Below are 22,645 nucleotides of genomic sequence, written 5' to 3' on the forward strand. Positions count from 1 at the left end.
CAGAGAATTAGTGAAATCTTTTGACAGTGAAGGACCTGTCCATCTTTGCACAGCAGCCAGACAAAATCCATTATTTTGCAGATAGCTGGGAGAAGAAATATGTTGAAAACAGTGTCTAGGACAGTGTATAATTTCATTTTCAAATGCAAGTATAGTGAACTAGTGTGTGTATATGAATCTCCTGACCCATGCAGTGCATTATTTGAGAGCAGCATCCTCAACTGGCATGTTTTAGTGAAGTAGAATTGGCTCAATTAGGACACTGCCCTTTAATACCTGGTGAGATCTGATATGAATATGAGTCACAGTTTCTGTACTCCCTTGTGTTTGCAATGAATACAGCTGCTGTGTAAACAAATGAGTAATTAAAATTTGTTTAGCTTTAAATACAGTGGAAGCTCAGCTATGTTAAAGTAGTTCTGCTGTGGAATAAATAGTTCAGCCTTATGATTGTACCCTGTACAGGGCATGAAGTGATGTTTTAATTCATGCAAAAATCTTTGTGGCAAAGATGCATTTATCTGCTGATCAAAAGTATGCTCTGTTCTGTCTATTCCCAACTTCCTATTAACAGTAGTACCTTTCTCTCCATCTTAAAACAAAAATCTGCCCCTTTGAAACATTCACATTATATCACCTGAGTTACACATTCTCATAATTTATATTCATTTTAAAAAGAAACTTGCTGACTTTTTTCAGATAAGGTGTTACACCAAAAGCCCTGTCTTCCCTCTCAGGTGGACATAAAAGATCCCATGGTACTATTTTTGAAGAAGAGCAGGGGAGTTATTTCAGGCCAATATTTATCCCTCACTCAACATCACTAAAAGAACAGATTATTTGGTCATTTTCACATTGCTGTTTGTGGGAGCTTGCTGTGTGCAAATTGGCTGCTGCGTTCCCTACATTACAGCAGGGACCATACTTCAAAAAGCAATTCATTGGCTGTAAAATGCTTTGTGGGGGGACCTGCAGTCTTGAAAGGAGCTATGTAAATGCAAGTCTGTCTTTCTTGACCTTTTGTGGTCTAAAGTAGCTTCTTCAACATTTCCCTCACTACCCTCAAAATAAAATCGAGTGATGTACTTTGATTTGTGTGATGAAATTATAGAAACACAGGAATAAAACAAAAAATTCAGCTTAAAAAATTGTCTGGAAAAAAGCGAAGCATATCAATAATGCATTTTTTGTTGGAAAAGATTTACCAATGAAAATTTTAGAATGTCATACCTACCTTGATACAAATCTTGCCATCATGTCCATGTACTGTCAAAATGTGGAACTATACAGTTCTGCTTCATTATTAGAAATTCATTTGCAGGTTGGTTGACTGCTAAGGGGAGATGTGTAGAGAATTTGCCCTACATTGTGGGCTCAGCACTTTCTGTACCTGCATGCCAAGCACAGCAGCAACTGGATTGTTAACGACTCTCTTGTTCCTGCAGACATCAGCAGAAGCGAGTGTTTGAAACTGTGCGCACAGTGAATCAAGTTGTGAGACAAAGATCCCAGGCACCATCACCAATGAATATCCCAGGATCTAACCAGTCCTCCGCAATGAACTCGAGCTTTTCAAGCTGTGTTAGCACTCCCCGCTCTAGTTTCTATGGTAGTGACATCACCAACATAGTCATAGACAACAAGACCAACAGCATCATTTTAGAAACTGAATCGTCTGAAATAGGGTAAGAGAATTAGACTGTGACCTGGATAATATCGGTTTTTTTCCCAGGTCATTTCAAAGAGAAAGGAATTGGGTCACATCTTCATTGTTTCAGAGATATGGGAGGGCACAGGCTTGTGTAAATGAGACATATCCATCACGGTACTTCATAACAATGTGTTTTATATTCAGTTAAATAGGAGTCTTCCAGAAAGTGCGCCTGGCAATGCCATTGCAGTTGAAGCTTGCTGTGCCTCGGGAAGAAAATCAAATCCAATTTAACAGAGATCATCCATTTATGATTTGTTCATAGTATTATATAATACCTGCAGCAGTGATTTCCCCCCCCCCTCCCTCAGCACACTCCAGAATGTTACATCAAACCTGTGTCCCATTGCACCATAGTGAACCTTGTATTCAGTATAAGTACCTAGTTTTGAGTCTGGTGCCTCCATTATCTCAAATTATCTGGGAGTTAAAAAGAACTTGCATTTGCATTGCATTTTATTCCATCTTCAGCGCCCTTGTGTCTCAATCATAGCCACTGCTTTCTGGAAGAGGAGGTTGGGGTCTGACATATTCGGATTAGTACAACTGGGAGACAGGAGTGCACTTAATGCACGGTTCATGTTGCCTGTTGGTAAAATGGAGGTTTCAAAAGTACATACACTTGAAATTCAATGCAGTAATGTGCGAGGCAATACATTTTGGTAGGAGGAAGAATGAGGAGAGACAATACAAGCTAAATGGGGTGCAAGGAGACCGAGAGCTGATGTTTGTGTGCAAATCTTTAAACATGGCAGGATAAGTTAACAAAGGGGTTAATAAAGCTAAAATAAAAGCAAAATACTGCGGATGCTGGAAATCTGAAATAAAAACTGAAAGTGCTGGAAAAGCTCAGCAGGTCTGGCAGCATCTGTGGAGAGAGAAAACAGTTAATGTTTCAGGTCAGTGACCCTTCTTCAGAACTGGCAGATATAAGAAAGGTAAAAGATTTTAAGCAAGTAAAGTGAGGGTGGGGCAAGAGATAAAAAAAGAGAAGGTATTGATAAGACAAGGTCACGGAAAAGTAAAATGGGGGGGCCCTTCATGCTCTGAAATTATTGAACTCGATGTTCAGTCCGGCAGGCTGTAGAGTGCCTAATCGGTAAATGAGATGCTGTTCCTCGAGCTTGCGTTGATGTTCACTGGAACACTGCAGCAATCCCAGGACAGAGATGTGAGCATGAGAGCAGGGGGGAGTGTTGAAATGGCAAGCAACCGGAAGCTCGGGGTCATGCTTTCGGACTGAGCAAAGGTGTTCCGCAAAGCAGTCACCAAGTTTCTGTTTGGTCTCCCCAATGTAGAGGAGACCACATTGTGAGCAGCGAATACAGTATACTATATTGAAAGAAGTACAAGTAAATCACTGCTTCACCTGAAAGGAGTGTTTGGGGCCTGGGATAGTGAGGAGAGAGGAGGTAAATGGGCAGGTATTACACCTCCTGCGATTGCAGGGGAAGGTGCCGTGGGAAGGGGACGAGGTGGTGGGGGTAATGGAGGAGTGGACCAGGGTGTCGTGGAGGGAACAATCCCTTCGGAATGCTGACAAGGGAAGGGAGGGGAAGATGCCTTTGGTAGTGGCATCATGCTGGAGGTGGTTGAAATGGCTGAGGATGATCCTTTAGATGTGGAAGCTGATGGGGAACCCTGTCACGGTTCTGGGAGGGAGGGGAAGGGGTGAGGGTAGAGGTGTGGGAAGTGGGCCGGACACGGTTGAGGGCCTTGTCAACCACAGTGAGGGGAATCCTCGGTTGAGGAAAAAGGAAGACATATCAGAAGCGCCTTCATGGAAGGTAGCATTATCTGAGCAGATGCATCAGAGACAGAGAAACTGGGAGAATGGAATGGAGTCCTTACAGGAGGCAGGGTGTGAAGAAGTGTAGTCGAGGCAGCTATGGGAGTCGGTGGGCTTATAATGAATATTAGTAGACAGCCTATCCCCAGAGATGAAGACAGAAGTAGGGGAAGGGAAGTGTCGGAGTTGGACCATGTAAAGGTGAAAGAAGGGTGGAAATTAGAAGCAAAGTTGATAAAGTTTTCCAGTTCGGGGCGGGAGCAGGAAACGGCACCGATATAGTCATCAATGGAAAAGAGTTGGTGGAGGAGGCCTGAGTAGGACTGGAACAAGGAATGTTCGTCATAGCCCACAAAAAGACAGGCATAACTAGGGCCCATACGGGTACCCGTAGCAACACCTTTTACTTGAAGGAAGTGTGTGGAGTTGAAGGAGAAGTTGTTCAATGTGAGAACAAGTTCAGCCAGGCGGAGGAGGGTGGTGGTGGATGGGGACTGGTTGAGGGTGGTGGTGGATGGGGACTGGTTGGGCCTCTGCTCAAGGAAGAAGTGGAGAGCCCTCAGGATTAATAAAGCTTATGGGATCCTGGGCTTTATACATGGAGGCAGAGAGTACAAAAACAGCAAGTTATGCTAAATCTATAATAAAAACTACTTTAGCCCAGCTCGGGTATTGTGTCCAATTCTGGGCACAACACCTTAGGAAGCACGTGAAGGCTTTTTAGAGGGTTCAGAGGAAATTTACTAGAATGTTTCCAGGGATGAGGAATGACCGTTACATGGATAGACTGGAGACATGGGTGGTTCCCCTCGCTGAGAAGGCCAAGAGGAGATTTGATAGAGGTGTTTAAAATCATGAAAGGTTGAGATGGAATAAGTAAAGAGAAACCGATTCCAATGGCTGACGGGTCGGTAATGAGACAACACAGATTTAGGGTGATTTGCAAAAGAACCAGAGGTGACATGAGGAAAACCTTTATGAAACGAGTGGTTAGGATTTGGAATGCTCTGGATGATCGGGTGATGGATTCAGATCCAGTAGGAGCCTTCAAAGGGGAATTGGATAAATATTTGAAAGAGAAAATTTTGGGGGGGGATATGGGGAAAGACCAAGGGAGTGGGACTAACTGATGTTCTTTGAAAGAGCCAGCACAGACTCAATGGGCTGAATGGCCCCCTTCTGTGCTGTACCAGTCTGATTCTAAGAATGTCTTTGGTTTTGACACACTGGCACTGATCTGCGATGGTATAAAATGTTGAGTGTATAAAGTTATGCAAAAATTAATGTTGAATCTGTCAATTTAGTGCTGTTTTATGATGATTTGTGGCACGTTTTAAATAGAGAAGTAAATAGCTTTTTACCTTCCCCTTTTCTCTGAAAACAACTCGCCTCACCTCCCTGAGCAGTATTTCATTCATTCATGTTCTGTTCCTGTAAAATTTTAGGATTGATCCTCAGTGAAAACAGCTCAGTCATTTGATCATCAGCATATGGCTGTCACAGCATCGACTGATGACTAAGCTTACTTTCAGGCCAGTAATAGTGGTTTGTCTAAAACAATGGTTGCTCTTCAATGATAGATGAGGAACGAAGGAAGCTGCATCAGTGTTCCTTCAACATAACTGTTCAATGATTCTTGTTAATTTTGTGATTTACCAGCGTTGACAGGCAAGTTGCATTAGTTGCTCACGTGGATTGAGAGCAAGACATCTCTCGCAATCTGGGACAGATGAGGCCTCATGTTTGAGTGAGCATATCACTGGCAGGCACTGCAATGGTGTACAGGCATGCTGAGTTATGTTGTTCAGAGTTAATCGCCTTGTGTGCTGGATTGAACCTCAAGTCCCTGAAGCATTGAAAGGAGATTGTACCAACCAGTCCATTTGACCCGTTAATTATTTTGCTAACATTGGTCTAGGGCTTCTAAGTAAGTGCTTGACTTATGTTGACTACAGAAATAGTGACTATCATGGCTTTATTTTACCTTTTCCATTCCAGAAATGAGGACAAAGATAAGAAGCTAGGGCAGCCAGGAACCCCTGGCTCCAGGGATTTACAGGCAGCCCTTCGGCGCCTGTCCCTTAGGAGAGAGAACTACCTCTGTGAAAGGAGATTTTTCGAGGATGAACGGGAGAGGAAGTTGCAAGAGTTGGCAGAGAAGGGGGAAATCTCGAGTGGCTCCGCGACACCGACTGAGAGTATCATGTCTTTAGGAACCAACCTTTCTGGGATATCTGATCTCACGAGGTTTTCAGGAATGTCTTTCAGCAGCCGTTCATACCTACCAGAGAAACTGCAGATTGTGAAGCCCTTGGAAGGTGATGCGAGACAACGCTCTCTTTATGTCCTCATCTTCAACACTCTTTGGTCTGTAATGCACCACAATAAATCAGGAGCCCTTTGTACCAAGTATTCTTTCTATTTCAGAGATAGCCAGCCACGGTGTTGGTTTGAGGTCCTCTGAGATAAACATGCTTTGACCCTTTTGAGAACTGTTACAGTGCTCACCATTGTTGGAAAACAAACCAAATTTTACACATTAAAGAACTGCCACCAGCTACATTGGTTAAAATACTGTTTGTGTTTGTTCTGAATCTTTCACTGGCCTTGATTAACAAACCAACAGCATCATGTTCATAAACTGCAAAGGAAATTTAGTGCTCAATGGGTTAAGTTTCTGGACCTTGGTGTCTCATGTAATTTTTTTAATATTTCAGTTCTTTGAAAAACATCTTAATTTGGTTATGTATTTATTTAAAAAGATACCTTTAATAATATTTGAGATGCAAACAACCTTGTTTAATTTGTTTCAACTTTTTCAACTATCTTTCAGTTAGTGTTGTCAATATATAGCATCACTAATTCATTCATTCTGATTTCAAATAAAAGTTTAATTTAATTTCTGCCTTCTGCTTTGGTTTCTGTCTCCGATTTCTATTCTTCTTTTCCATCTTGTTTTTGACGTTTCTAATTGTAGGCTGTAGGCGGCATTTTTAATCTTTAGATTTATAACAGACACTGAAACATTCAACTGTGAATGAGTGCAAGTTTTTGTGATTGTGGAGTTAAGCTGTTAACAAATTCAGGTGTTGAATTAATATGGACAAATAGAAGTATCTACTTTTTATTAAATGTAGTTAGGATTTTGTGAGGGAAGGCGTTCTGTTTCCACACATGTTTAGTTCATGTCCCACATCCTTTCTATATTTAATCGTAGTTGGTGTCATTTGACTTGTCAGAATAACACACAACCCTATCATATGGAACAGATAAGTATGGTTGAAACCTTAAGTAAAATCAGACACACTAAGAGCAGGACCAGTTCTATGAATTGATGATGTGAGCAACAAAAATGGGGCTTGGCAACATTTATACATCAGGACGTAGCAAGGAATTTGTGTATATCCGAGAGGTTTATAGTTTTTATTAACTGTTTACTGCATAGCAAAGGTATTTATTCAGTCAAATGATCAGAAATGTGGTTATGAAATATTTTGATGAAATTGTAATGAGATCTGTATTTTTGACATGTACCCTGATTGTGGTTTTTGTGCATTGATGAAAGGTAGGAGCAGTATAAACTGCCTCCAGCTTTTTCACTACCACAAACCTGTTGTGTCCAGGCGTTTGAATGAAAAACAGTTGGGTGTTTATAAAAGAGAGCACACCCTGTATAGTCTTTTGTGGACTGAGTTTCCTTTGCAATGCAACATATGAACATGATTTCTGATAACCCTTTCTTGGAACTAATTTGTAAATGGCAACCGTTGGGGAAATTAGTCTTTCATATATACATGTCTGAAACTACTTCTGGATTCCTATGTTTATAGAATGTTCTTGCTTTCAGTAGTTAGAATATATCTTGAAATGCAAATACCGCATCATTCTCATGTTAACGGACAGATTTATCCACAATTAACATGCAAAAAATTTTCACCGTGTAGCAGCAACAAAGTATAAGTTTGTGATGCAGCCTCTTGACAAGCTCTCGTTGACTCGAGGCTAGATCCACAGCTTGATAATGTAGCAAGACATGGATGGTTTCTATATCTCCTTTGTGCTGACTTAGCTTATCTCAGCCAAGGCTGAAATTGGAGTGCTGTAATTAGTCTCTGTAGCCATCCTGCAGCTGTTTGCTATCCAGCAGTCGTCACTGGAAATGTTTAGGCTCACCTATGAGGAGTGGTTGCTGGTGACATACTGGAAGGCTGTCAGCACCCATGGGGAAAATCTCCCAATAATAATGACTGTCTTGCAAAAAAGAAAAATCTGGACAGTGGGAGACTGGGTGGAGGGCAGAAATGTAAGCTTTCTAGTCTCTGTTCAGATGAAGGTCAAATTCAATCAATTGAAAGCTTGGTAAAGAAACCAACAAATTTCTTTTAAGAGGCTCGTATTGCAAGTGGAGACGGATTAATTTTCTCTTTGACCCTAAGTGTGGGATATTGTGCAATGCTGACTTCTACAACTGGAAATGGACACATCTGTTTGCAGTGATATCTAATATCAGAATTGACATGCTGAAGACTTTTGTCAACTTAAGGAAACATTTTCATTTGCTAACTTAAGCATCACTTTATTTGTTTTAAGTATTCATTCAAAGTTCATTTGCAATTAACCTTGGTGCAATATTAACTGCTTCATACTAATTTTGCTCCTTACAGACTAACACTAAAATGTCACATAAAGGAGTTTTGCCGGAAGTGTCCGAAAGGAAAGAAATTGCAATAATTTTAATTAAACTGAAATTATACCTTGTAATTTCCAACATGTAGCAATAATAGCATGCTTGCCTCTTAAAAGATTAAAACATCTTATGGGATAATATATTTTGGGTTATAGATCTTCATTGGGGAGGAGGCAAACTTCCAGTATTTCTTGTTTTCTGAAAAAATGTTAAATTGCTTTTATTATTTAAAAATCTTCATTTACTGAAACCAAATGAGTAAATGTGGTACAGAGAGCATGCAATATTTGAGAAACTATTTTTCAGTGAGGTGCTTAAAGTAACATGTTAACACACAAAGAATGCAAGCAAGAATTGGCAGCGTGACCATTTAATTCCACCCTCTGCTTAAATCACTGCTATTAACTAACTTTATTTTAACGGTCACCCTGTTTGATTATATATATTTGTGATGCATTTGTGTTAACAGGTTCAGCAACTTTGCACCACTGGCAGCAGCTGGCTCAGCCAAACCTGGGAGGAATCCTTGATCCACGGCCTGGCGTTGTCACCAAGGGCTTCAGGCCTCTGGAGCTGGACACTGAGCAAGTGTACCACTTAACAGACTATGAAGAAGACGAACCGGGTGACCCTTCTTTCCGGGGTCTAGCTACCTCAACCCCGGTGCAGCACAGGGAGACCTCAGGTGAGAGGTCGAGTGCACAAGTGCCTGTATCACACAGCCAGACGTTGGTGATGCAGTGTCAGCCAAACACAGTGGAGACACAGGAGTCAGCGGACGGTGATGAGGCTTCTGGTGAGGGAGCATCGCCTGTCACGTAAAATTACCATTTGACAGGAAGCTAAATGTTAGAGGATTCGGTTCACATCAGAATGATATCTCTATACTGTTGTGCCTTATTAAGTGATGTGCATCTGTCCTCTGACTAGTTTCACATTTAACTAGTAATATAGCATAGGAACGGGTATTCAAGTGAAAACCTCATCTTTGTCATTCTGTTCAAAGCTCTGATTTAGAACTCTTTATTGCTAGTTTTTGAAAAGTGAATTTAGTTTTTGCACCTTATTTTCTATTTTTATTCCTTAGACAGCTTTTTTTTTACTCTTGGGTGTGTTGGGATATTGTATGTTTGTTGATTTTTGCTCACGTGTAGCGCCCAATAGGGAATAGTATTTATCAAGTGGGATTCCTAGGGCTGATAGTGTGCTAAACTGTCTAGGAGGTTGTAATATCCTCTTGGGGATCATCTGATCCCCATCAACTGCTTGAAACTTTGCTGTCATGATTTGACATCACCTGAGTTCAAGGGGATCTGTATTCTCAATCGTATAACGCACATAACAAGTCCCTTATGTAACACTCCCTTTGGACATTATCATTATGGTGGCCAAAGGTACGTACGTAAGTTAAACAGCGTGGGTTATTGAAGTGCCAAAGATGAACTAGTTTCTTTCTTGACATAAAGCTTGTGGAAACATGTAGCTGCTTCACTCGATACAACTTCAAAAATATATTTTTTAGTTAAGTCACATGCAACTTACTTTTAAACATTGTACTTTCATTTGTGTGTTTGTCCCAAAGCTGAAAATTTCTGCTGTCTTGGTGACCAATGGATACTTAACCTTTACTGTAAATTTATACATTCGGCATTTTCAGCATGGTGGTTCTAGATCTTCTCTTAGGGAATGGAGGGAGTGAGGAAGGGATGGGGAGGATAAACGATCCTTTTATATAATAATTATACTCATAGTTTTAAAGGGGCTTCCCATTGCCTTTTATTGTCACTTTTGTCCTCTGCTATCTTCAATGCATTGCTGGTTAAATGGGGCCATGGTTATTGGTCACCTCCTAGTATCTCATGCCATGGTCCATTGTTTGTGTATGAGCTATGATGGTCAGTGTTGGCAAACTATTTTTGCATCATATTACAGCTGAGCCAATCTTGTCCTTCCCTGACATTCATATATGCTCTCTTCCTGTTGTACCATTTAACCTAACACTGCTCTGGCTGAGATCAGCTAATTCAGGATAGACCATTCTATCCTAGCACATTCCTGGTCTGCGTGGCTGAGCCACATTCTGATTCAAATTGTTGAGCAGTTCCCACTATGGATATGCTATTGGACAGTGGACAGCGGCTGTGTAATCCTGTCCCAACATTAGATCTTACTTCCAGAAAGGAGGAGAGAAAATTGAGGGATAAGGGTGGGGGGGGGCTAATGTTTTAACCATGTCTTCCATTTGATGTCTAATTTGTATAGGTAATTATTGTAATAAAAGCAGATTCATTCGGGTGGGTCTTTCAAAGAAATTTAATATGAATATGTCGGGTTCCTTTTAAGAACAGCTGCTAGTTTTCTGACATATGTAACAAGTTTCTGAGAGTAATGCAGTTTGGGGGACTGTTGGGATTCTATCCTCCCAACTGATAAGATGCCTAGTACTGACCATCTTTGCCTGTTTAAGAATTATGAATTACTCTATTTTCTGCTGCTAACTTTCTCAAGCTTCTCTGGAGCTTTTTAAAATTCTCTCAAGGAATTTGTGATTTTCATAAATGTCTTTCAGTAGATTTTTTTCTTTAATACAGGGTTCATTTTTTAAATGATTTAATTCATATTGCACCTGGAATTTTACTGGATGTATTTTCATTAAAATATTCCTTGGTGTTTTGAAGATTTTGTGAAGTCACGATTGCAAAGCTGATGTGCCAAATGATAGAATATTCCCTGTAAAAATACGTTTTTAAAAACTCATACAGATGGCACAGTGGTTAGCACCGCAGCCTCACAGCTCCAGCGACCTAGGTTCGGTTCTGGGTACTGCCTGTGCGGAGTTTGCAAGTTCTCCCTGTGACTGTGTGGGTTTTCACCGGGTGCTCCGACTTCCTCCCACAGCCAAAGACTTGCAGATTGATAGGTAAAATTGGCCATTGTAAATTGCCCCTAGTGTAGGTAGGTAGGCGGTAGGAGAATGGTGGGGACGTGGTAGGGAATATGGGATTAATGTAGGATTAGTATAAATGGGTGGTTGTTGGTCGGCACAGACTCGGTGCTGTATCACTATGACTATGAATGTCCCTGTGCCCATCTCCAACAAAAGGGAATCTAACCATCTCCCTTCGCTGAATCGTCCACTATCAACATCCCAGGGGTTACCATTGACCAGAAACTGAACTGGAGCAGTCATATAAATACTGTGGCTACAAGAGCAGGTCAGAGGCTAGGATTCCTGCGGCGAATAACTCACCACCTGACTCCCCAAAGCCTGTCCACCATCTACAAGGCACAAGTCAGGAGTGTGATGGAATACTCTCCACTTGCCTGGATGGGTGCAGCTCCAACAACACTCAAGAAGCTCGACATCATCCAGGACAAAGCAGCCCACTTGATTGGCACCCCATCCATAAACATTCACTTCCTCCACCACCGACGCACAGTGGCAGCAGTGTGTGCCATCTGCAAGTTGCATTGCAGCAATGCACCAAGGCTCCTTAGACAGGACCTTCCAAACCCGCGACCTCTACCAACTAGAAGGACAAGGGCAGCAAATGCATGGGACCGCCACCACCTGCAAGTTCCCCTCCAAGTCACACACCATCCTGACTTGGAAATATATCACTGTCCCTTCACTGTCGCTGGGTCAAAATCCTGGAACTCCCTTCCTAACAGCACTGTGGGTGTCCCTACCTCCCATGGACTGCAACGGTTCAAGAGGACGGCTCACTACTCCTTCTCGAGGGCAATTAGGGATGGGCAATAAATGCTGGCCTAGCCAGCAACGCCCACATCCCATGAATACATTTTTAAAAAAGCCTTAAACATTACTTTCTTAAAAGGAAAGCTGGATCTAAACCATGTACATAATTCAGAAAAGCAAGTCTACTGCATTTACACAAACGTTAGAAAATTAAATGGAAGTGGTTTTTAAAAATGTAATTTCCTGGCTGTGCCAGTCTTGTTCCCATTGCTGCTCAAAATCATTGTCTTTTAAGAAAGTGAATTTTTCTTTGCCATCCAAAATGCAGATGGATTTGATCTCAAAGATTTGCAGAAAACCAAAGCTACTGCTATAACCTGTTAAGCCTCATTTAAGCAAAAGAAAACCATGTCACAGTGTTGATCTAGCAATACTTAGATGTGCATTTTTGGAAGAGCACCGTCCTTATTGTTCAGGAACACTTGAGTTCTTGCTAATGTGCCTATTCGTTAGTGTAGTTCTGAAGTAACCTGAACGTGAGGTTCATCTCCATAAATTCCTGAGTGAGCTTATGCAATCGTGGCACAGTTTATTTAATCAGCGGCAGCATGTTTTGAGCAGAATAATCAAGACTTTTCCAGCATTAATGCAGTGTTGGTTTGGGATGTTACAGTAATGCGATAATGAAATTAAAATTGAATGCCTTCTACCCTTTCCAACCCAGGCACCCAGAAACTTGTTGGAAAAGAAAGGAAACTTTAAAAGGGCCGACAAGTACAAGAATAATAACAAAATTATAAGAATTTACAGCCATTTAAATTTGGAGCAAAATGGATGACTGGATTGGAAAGGGTTAAATAATCTGGTGTAGGACTTTGTCAGGAATTGATTGTTATCTTTTTAATTGCTGCAATAGCTGCTGATGTGTGTGTTTTCTGCTGTTTCCCTTTTTTCCCCACTCTTACTTCAGTTCACTATCCTGGTAAATGTATGTCACACACCAGTTCCACCTTTACCTTCACAACCTGCCGCATTCTTCACCCCTCTGATGAACTTGCACAAGTCACTTCAAGGTAAGTGCAGGGCCTTTCGCGCATTGGTGTGCTAATGAGCTAATCTCAATTTATTTCTTTTTGTGGAAAAGCAAGTGCATTTGGAATTCAAAGATTTGTTGCTGTTTTTATAGGTAACATTCAGAGAGATGCCTCTGCATTATAAAATCTTGCCTCCTTCACGTAAAGTTGCTATCTTTTGTCAAGTTTAAAACTGGACAGGGACTGTAATAGGGTGGACTGGGGATGGGAAAGATAGCTTGAGTTCTGATTGCTTTGCTGCAGATGATTCATTTAAGCCTTAAACTACCTTAATTACTGCTGACTTCAATTCTGTCAATATTGAAACAAGTGAGGAGAACTTTAGTTTTAAAACTTTTGAGAAAGTTCATGCTTTTTTAAAAACAAAATTGGCTTTTTAGATTGAACTGACTGGTCCAAAATCCAAAAGAAGTTTATTTATTGTGCCATCCATCAGTTATTACTAAATGCAAAGCCTATATTTATGTACAGAATCTCTGTCACAAACCAGTTTAATTTAAAGGGACAGGTAGATATAATTCCTGGAATAAATTGATAGAGTTTGCACTATTTAAACCAGGCATAGATTTATAACACGCATCAATCGTTTTCCTTGTTAATTTAGGAGATTGAGAACATTTTATTTTTCATCTTAGACCTTTACTCTTCTCATAGAAACAAGACTACAAACATGGATCTCCCCTTCCCACCCCACCCAAAATTTGTCAGTATATCTCAGTTAACTCAGAGTTTTAAAAACCAGGAAGCACATGTTGGTGTGCCCCAGAGGCACCCAGATATTTGTTTGCTTGTAGACCTAATCAGTGTGATGATTTAAGAGTCTAAAGATGTCTATCAACCTGAACTAAGGTACCAAGATTGCTGTGCCAAGCGACTGAAAGGGAATAGATCTCCATTAGTTATGTGATTCTGCCAATGGAATGAGTTGGAAAACAATGAGTGAACCACTAAACAAACTAACCATGTTGGCAGATAGATGCAATGATCCACTCTTTAACAGCAAATGATTTTCCACAGGTCTGATGAGGACGATGGAATTGCAGTGTGTCATCGCATTTGAGGGAAATATAGGGCAAAGACTGACCCACTGGGGTGAGATACTCTGTCAGCGATATCAAAGCTGGCTCAATAGAGCTAGCAGTGAGGCATGCCGGAGTGTGAAAAGTTTAGCGAATCTAACCAAATAGTTCTCTGCTACACTATCTCTAACCTCATTCCATTTAGCTGTAGGATGTCCAGTTAGCAGTTGTTTGTCGTTTGACATAGTTTAGTTTTATTCATGGTGCATGGAGGCAATGTTTGAAAAGTGCAAGTTGCAAGAAAATGGGAGGGAAAAATTAGGCTACAAGTGAATCTTCCTTCAATACGCAAAATGACCTGGAGTCTTGCTCTTTGCTGTATTTGAGCCTTCCCCAAATACCTGGTAATCAGTGTACCTCCTATTGACGATTGTTGTCTGTTTTTGATGATTTGCAATTACTGGTAGTATGACATTATTTGTGTGCTGTTTTCCACTAATTAAAATAAAAGCATAAGAAAGCATGACACAGGAAACAGATATTCACCTCATCAGGCCTGTTTCCTGCACAGATCAGGTACTTTGTACTCACTTGTGGATCCATTTAATCTCCTGAGGTAAAGCTCCATATAAATATACTCTAATCCGCAAAGGTAATGATGATGATGCAGAACTCCAGGATAGTCATCTATCCCAAATCCTCTTCAAATTTTATTAATCTGCTGCCCTTCAGATAACAACCCCTCTAAGCTCCAGCAGCACAGGAAACATTGTGCCACGTGGAATACTTGATCATCTGAACCTGAACTGATTCTTATAAACTTTTTTGTTTTATTCCTTCATGGGTTTGTGGGCATCACTGGCAAGGCTAGCATTTGTGGCCCATCCCTAATTGCCCTTGACAGCTGATTGGCTTGCTAGGCCATTTCAGAGGGCAGTTAAGAATCAACCTCATTGTTGTGGATCCGGAGTCACATGTAGGTCAGACCAGGTAAGGGCAGCAGATTTCCTTCCCTAAAGGACATTAGTGAATCAGATGGGTTTTTGCAGCAATCGGTGATAGTTTCATGGCACCATTACTGAGACTAGCTTTCAATTCAAGATTTCTATATTAATTTTTTTTTATTAATTAACTCTCACCCAGGTGTCCATCTAGCTCTTATTTGCTGTTAATGCATTGACTTTGTTTTGCTGAGAGTATTTTCTGTTTATAGTAGCAGAGATCCATGTAGGTGATGGGCTGTTTTGATGTCTAGAAGTAACACTTGAGCAAATTATCTTTTCACAAGGAAGCTATGCAAATTAGTTTGTACACTGGCCAGGCTACACAGATTGTCGCAATGTTTGGAATACAGCAGTCTTTGTGTATGAATGTTCCGACTAGCTTGTTTAATTTGCCAGTACATTTGCAAAAACATTGTCTCAAATTGGTTTAACTGCTGCAGTATTGCATGAGCACATCAAAATAATTACATAAACTAGTGTGATGTGTACAGCGGGTACATGATGAACAAGACAAAACAAAATCCTCGGGCCGTGTGGTGATCACTGTGCTCGTCAGTGATGCAAGGGGACCTGATTTCTTGGTTGGCTGCCCCTCATCAGATGGTCTGTTTATACCGTGTGCTAGGAAGAGGGACAAATTAAATACACATTTTGGGTGGCAATAACTTGTTTCTGACGGAAACATTGTGAAACTTTTATTTTCCTTGATTCCAGTGACATCTGTTCTTGATTGTGATGCCCTTACCTAAAATATTCCATGGAAGATGATCTAATTTCTTGTGGTATTGTGGTTGCAACATCACGTCGGACTGTGGGCTTTGTGTCTATATTTCCACACGTGGCAGCTAGACTGAGGGGAATGCTATATGGAGACTAGGCAATTTCCAAAAGTAAGGAGCACAGATAGTTTGCCAGGAAATGTCAAGAACATACTTTGGGGAAGAGTTGTTGACTAAATATTAAAAGGTCGATGGGCTGGATTTTAAGGAGCCCTCGACGTCGGGATCCGTGGTGGCAGGGGACCTGAAGATGGCCCCAGATGAGGCCCGCCATGGACCTCGACGCCGGCATGGCCCAGCCCGATTCTCCCGGCAGCAGCATGGCACCATGGCTGACTCTCCAGCCGCTGGGCAACAGGACCAGAGTTAACATATGCAAATGAATGAAATTAATAAATTAACATGCACTTATCTGGGATCTTGCGGGCCTGTCGCGATCTTCAGAGTGGCGGCCGGCACTCCACCTTCGGATACCCGTCTGGGGAAATGAGGCGCAACACTGGTGGGGAAGGGGAAGGAGGTAAGTTTATCCGCACGGGGTGGGGGTGGGGGGGGATGGGCTCAAATTAACGTCATGGGTGTAGAGGATGGTGGGAAGGGTTGTGGTTTAAAGTTTGTGCAGTTTTGGGGGTGAAGATCAGATGGTAAAGATTAGTATTTTGGGGAAGGGGCAGATAATTGTTAGTGGGGGGGGGGGAAAGAGGGGCAAAATTAATGTATTCATTTAATTTTATGCCATTATTGTTAAATGTTTTAAAAAGCCGGTAGGACTGACAGGCCTTTAAAAATGGCGTGGCGTCTGCACACAAGCAGCTGACACCATTGACAGGTGTCCCTTCCACTAGATCGGGGAGGTGGCCCACCCTGGCTATTTAAATGAGCCGCTGTGCTTGAGATCACGCCGGCCCTTTGACGTGAGGCCTACAAGGATGGGCTGCCATTTTCTGAGCTCGTCGGTGAGCTTATAAAATCCAGCCTGATGTGTGCGGGATGTAGGTGGTGTAGGAGTATGTGCAGTGCAGAGTCACCAGAATGCTATACCAGCACTTGAAAGGTTAAATTATGATGAAAAGTTACATAAACTGTGCCCAAAGGTTTGGAAGGTTAAGGGGTGATCTGAATGAGGTTTTTTAGGATTTTGAGAGGAATTGATGGCGTGGATAGAGAGAATTTTTCCATTGGTGGATGAATCTAGGATAAGGCGACATAACCTTAAAATCAAAGCCAGGATCATTCAGGATAGAAGTTAGGTCGTATTTCTTCGTGCAACGGGTGGCAGATGTGTAAATCTCTTTGGGGCTACCTTAATTATTAATTTTCATTCTGAAATCAATAGATTCTGTTAGCCAAGTGTATTGAGGGACATGGAGCTAAAGTGTTTAAATGCAGTTAGGATACATTCCAGACATAATCTCAATGAAAGACGAAACAGGCTAAAGACGCTGATTGGCCTATTCCTGTATTTGTTCCTGTGATGTTGGCCTTTCAACTCTGGAACTGGAGTTCGAAGGCTGCTGTGTGGAAGTAATTTGGGAAGTCCCAATCCAACTCCTGGTAGGCAAAAGCTCCCAGAACAAAACTACCAGCCATTTGAAACTAAATTGGCAATCTTATCAAAGTGATGTGGGGAAAATAACTTGCACAATAGGCGATGCTATTAAGTTTGGAAGTGGAGGCACATTGTTTGAGTGGAGGCAGCTTTATTCTTCACTTAACTATCTAATACCTAGCCTGGGAATGCTTGATGCTAGCAAAAAACGTGTTTAGTTCCTCAATACAAACATCCCTCTCGCCTTCATGTACCGAAAATTCACACGTTTTAAAAAAAAAAATAGTCCCATGATTTATGATTTATTTTTAAAAACAAGTTTTCTCATCTTTACCCAAACATCATACAATATTGGAAATCATGTCAAAAATGTTTTGTTCCTTCTTGAAATTGTCATTAATTCAGTTTTATTTAGTTTACTGAGTTTTGGGTTGATACCTGAAGTTTTAATCATTCTTTCTGCTTATGGTTTGCAGTAGCACATTGAGAAAGTGGAAATAATTACTGTTGGAATGTTCATAATACTTAGTGTTGACAATGAACTCAAGGTATTTATTTTTCTGTTTTGATTTTATTTTGTTGCGCAGTGCTAAATCCTGATTATTTTTATAATATTTCTTAACTCCTCAATACTGCCCCAACAATTGAAATTTAGATGTCGAAATACTAACTTGCAGATACTGATGTTCGAGATTTATATGCACTACATATATGTAATGTTCCTCCACTCGCTCCCTCCCCTTTTTCAGTTAGAATTTGTGAAATAACAACAAACATGTGTCGAGTTTAGAAATTGAGACTTGCTAAATTATAATCTGTTATAGAGCGCTCACTTTTTTTAAATTGATAACTGAGCATATGCATGTCAGAAAGTAAGAATACTTTTTTCCTTTGCGGTACATGGTTTTAATCCTTAGAATTTTGGACTAATGTGCAATAATACACTAATTAAGCCAACCAGCCATCTACAATCGTAAATCCTGCAGCTGCTAACAGATTTGTGAAATTTAAATGTTCTTTATTTGAGCTACTATTAACTTCTAAAACACATCTCGGTGCTTTTCCATCCCTTTGCTCCCACCGCTCAAAACCCTGAAGTTCTCTTGCAGTGACAACTGCTATGAACATTCCTACAATCTGTGAGTGATCTGTTCGCTGAATTTTTCTTCTGGTTGAAGGTTTTTAAAGCCGTGTGAAACATATCATAAAATCAAAATGATAAATGAAGTACTGTAAATATTTGTCAAAAAAAATTCCTTGGATATTTTGTTACCACATTTCTGCACAAAGTTTGCTTCAGCAATGATCTAAGAATCAAAGCTGACAGCATGAAGCAATAACGCAAATTTTACGAAGTCATTAAGCCGTTGGCCAATCAATCAAGCTTCATCGCTTGTCAGTATAAGAAAGCTTTTAACAAGAAAAGGCCATTTCAGCCCATCAAGTCTAAAGACCACATTGGATCCATTCTATCATGGATTCTATTCTTTAATCTCCAGGCAACTCACAAAACACTATAATTTCTATACAATTATACATCCTACATTATTCATTCTCATAGCAGTCACAGGAAAAAGTATTATAGTGAGTCCTCTCGGCATCATTTTTATTTTACTGCTGTGATAGGTTGTATGTGTAGCGTTGAATAATAGCATTATCTATTTGAATAATGCCAATGTAAAGTATTGCGGAATCAGACTACTGTGGCAATAAAGTCTTAGCTTTTCTGTGTAAAAAGCAGCACATTCCTCAGGTTTTGAGAAAGTCCATTGATTAATGTGGAAACTTCCTGTACTTGTTTTTGCAAGCCAGTTGTGCCAGGAGGGCAGCCCATTGTTGCCAGGTGGTCATCTCTCAGTTGCTTGCATAAGACTGACTGAATTAACAATTAATTGCCAAAAACTAATGATGAAATCAAAATTTCTATTGTGTGTCCCAGTGAACATTTGTACCGATTTCCTTTTGCCCGTTTTCATTTTATCCGCCCTTTTGTTCCCTCCTCTCAGGAAGGTTCTTGCATCATCACTTTACTAAGAGGATAAGCAGTTGAGACTCCTCAGCTACAGTTAATTCTGATCTCGAGCAGGAGTGGCGTTGTGAATTGTCCTCTTTGATTTTTTCCTTTTCTGTCTTTCCTTCTCTGCAGCAACTCACCTTGCCTCCACTTGGTGCTTCCTAAAATTATGAATTCGTCACGTTGGCTATTTTGTGTTCAAATCTGTGTCTTGCTTTCTTATGTCAAATACAGACTGTGGTGTGTTTAAGTCCGTAACAAGTGCACAAGCTTGTGCTTATTCTTAATTGAAGCATGCGTATGTAACAGATATTGTTCGGCTGGAATTTTGCTGTGTGTTTTCAGTGCATCTTCTGAGATGTGCTTATCTTTCGGAGTTATTTCTACATTAATTCTATGATGTTTTTAATCCTTTCAGTTGTTAATATGCTCAATGTAAAAGGTTTGTGTAGAACTACTTTTGTTGTTTGTCATGTAGGAAAAGATTATTTCAGTGACCTAATTTATGTATGCAAAAAATTGGTGCAGTGACTTTCTGCTAAGTTTTCTGTTTTGTCTCCCCACTCTTAGTGTTAGCTCTGCACCTACTCCAGCTTGTGGGAACTTGAGTAATGTAAAATCGACTCCAGTTGGTACTCCGTGCACACCTCGACGCTTGAGCTTGGCTGAATCCTTTACTAACTTGCGGGAAGCTACTACCACAATGAGCATCTCTTTGGGCTTGGTTAAGTTATTGAAGGAGCGAGGAATCTCGGCTGCTGTGTACAATCCATACAGCTGGGACAGGATGGGCCTCAGCAGCAATGCTAACCTTTACACTCCCAAACCAACCATTATACCATCCACCCCTCCCAATTCGCCGCTGTATTCACTGTGCCCGTCTCCGTCTCCATTTGAATTTAAGGGTGCTTGCAGTCATTATGATAATTTTCTGGCCTCCAAGCCAGCCAGTTCCATGTTAAAGGAGATGAGAGGGGACAAACTAATGAGGCACAGTGAAAGCCAGACAGATGTGAGCATCTCCAAAATCAACTTGGTTGACAAAGTGAAGAGGCTTGGCATCACCAAGGTAGTCCAGCCAGGCATAACGCCCATGCATGAGTCTTCAATGATGGATGAGAAAGGACCCCTTCATAATAGGGCTCAAGGATCAATGAGCGCTTTTGCCCAGGGCACTCTGGTGGGTGAGAGCCTTGCTCTAGGCTGCTCCCAGGTGGTCACGGGTGCTATTGGAGGGATTCAGCTGAACACTGGCATCCGACGCAATCGCAGTTTCCCCACTATGGTGGGTGCCAGCATGCAGATGAAAGGACCTGCTCCAATGAGTTCAGGAATTCTTATGGGAGCCAAAATACCCAAACAGACTACTCTACAATGAAGGTTATAGGCAGTGTTGATCAACTACCAATGAACTGATGTTCAGTGTTTGATACATTGACTTAGTGCCTGATAGGAATAGATCAAACTTTGTATAATTATGTACATAGGTTTATGGTCCGAAATTCATTGTAAGCAACTAATTTAATTTAAGGTCCTAACGATACATATATGTATATATATTAAGGAAGTACTCTTCTGTGATTTAAAACATGCACTCACATTGAAGTGGATGTTCTAAGAATAACTTTTTAATTAAGGCAGGTAGATTGAATTTTGCACTGTATAATAATTTGACTACACAGTACAATCAGAGACTTGGAACTGCTTTGTACTAACAATGCTGTCCATAGCAATGTAATTGCTGTGTACCTGTTACGGACATGCAGAGTTACAGAGGAATTGTTTTAACTAAATGCACTGTATTTTAAAGAAAATTAACTTGTTTCATTGTACGAAGCATCATTTTTTTTTAAAGTGTATGTTTTTGCTATTAACTTGAAATGTTGTTTTGACAGCCACATTTATCTATATACTGAGCTCCTTGTTGAAGGATGATAACTATAGTCTGTAGATGTGTGCAATGGAGTAAGATTAGCACTAGTAGTTACTACAGAATCCAGTGTTTGTGTGATATTTATATTTACTTGAATTGATGCACGGTGTGAGGAGAAGGGTACCTTAAATGCAAAATTTTCATCAGCACTGTTAGTTGTAAATACACATTTCTGTCAAACTGTTCACAAGCAACAGTCTTCAGGCTCCTTTGAATATAATTTCAAGTTTTGTCTGACTGAAGTGACCTACTGTGGTATAATGTACATTTATTATATATATTTTGGAAACAAATAGCCCTATTAATGCATGTGTTTTAAATGCCTCCTTATGATTTCATACTGTGCAAGTTTTTTTTTAAGTGAATACTGACATTTTGTTTTCAGTTTTAGACCATGTGTGCGCACATTGGTTGCCAGTGAGTTGAATTTCTATTAATTTGGAGGGAAAAGCATTTTTGAATGTATTGAATGACAGAGCTGGCCTGATATGGTTCTGTATATTGTAGGTCACGATTGGTCGATCAGTCTACTGAAGGGAAATGCCATCAGCAAACACACAATCAAGGAGAGTTTCTCCACAAATCAGGGCTCACATACACATAGGCACATTAACACTTAAGATTGGGATTTAATGTATGCAAAAGTAACAACAGTATCTGTCTACTGATGAGTTGGAATAAATCGATGTAAACTGCCAAAACAGTGTGTTCTTTTTAATTCTTTACTGTATTGCATACAAGAATGATCCTTAATTTGGTCGTCACCCTATTGTCAGGTCAACTTTTAAAATGAATTTTTATGGAAGTATGTTTACAGACTTTAAACTGAAGAATTAGGTGAAACTGTTTTAAGATGTCCCTGTCATTGATGTCACTGATGCAACCTGGAAATATTTCATCCATGTATTTGCACGTCATTTAGCAGATTACTATAATAAAAATGTGGTGGATTGCTGTTAAATTGTGCAGGCTTACCTAATTAAAATTCTTGGGTTTGAAGTGTCTGTAGGGCACTTGGTGCTCATAAGGTGTGGGAAAGTGTCATTTTTTTTTTTTTTAAAAAAAGGCTAAATCAATTTATTAAAAGAACCCCCATTCATTGAAAAGCAACCAGTAAACAACCAGCAATTACTACAAAAGTAACCAAACCACTGAATGTTTGTTTTTGATGACCCTTATTCGATGATATATCCTTAAACCCAACTCATTATAATCTCTCAATTCAAATTTATATCAACATAAACAATTACAAGAAATCTATAGTTCAACACAATTCTGAAACAAATCACAGGACTTTACCCAAACCCTTCTCTGACTTGGGTTCCTTTTATTTTCTACCTTAATTTACTCTCAGAGCAGTAATCCT

At 40.4% G+C, this 22,645-nt stretch overlaps 1 protein-coding gene across 1 annotated transcript in view; it reads left to right on the forward strand.

The window, feature by feature from the left end:
* trak1a (trafficking protein, kinesin binding 1a) overlaps nt 1–21,980 on the forward strand; it is a 215,151-nt gene extending 193,171 nt beyond the window's left edge. The window contains exons 14-18 of the mRNA XM_068054432.1: nt 1,446–1,685; nt 5,499–5,818; nt 8,657–8,983; nt 12,858–12,960; nt 19,917–21,980. Of these exons, the coding sequence (XP_067910533.1) occupies nt 1,446–1,685; nt 5,499–5,818; nt 8,657–8,983; nt 12,858–12,960; nt 19,917–20,724 (1,798 nt within the window). The 3' untranslated portion in view covers nt 20,725–21,980. The remainder of the gene's footprint in view (nt 1–1,445; nt 1,686–5,498; nt 5,819–8,656; nt 8,984–12,857; nt 12,961–19,916) is intronic.
* Nucleotides 21,981–22,645: the final 665 nt, after the last annotated feature.

The sequence above is a fragment of the Heterodontus francisci genome, chromosome 2, assembly GCF_036365525.1.
Source record: "Heterodontus francisci isolate sHetFra1 chromosome 2, sHetFra1.hap1, whole genome shotgun sequence".
Classification (NCBI taxonomy): domain Eukaryota; kingdom Metazoa; phylum Chordata; class Chondrichthyes; order Heterodontiformes; family Heterodontidae; genus Heterodontus; species Heterodontus francisci.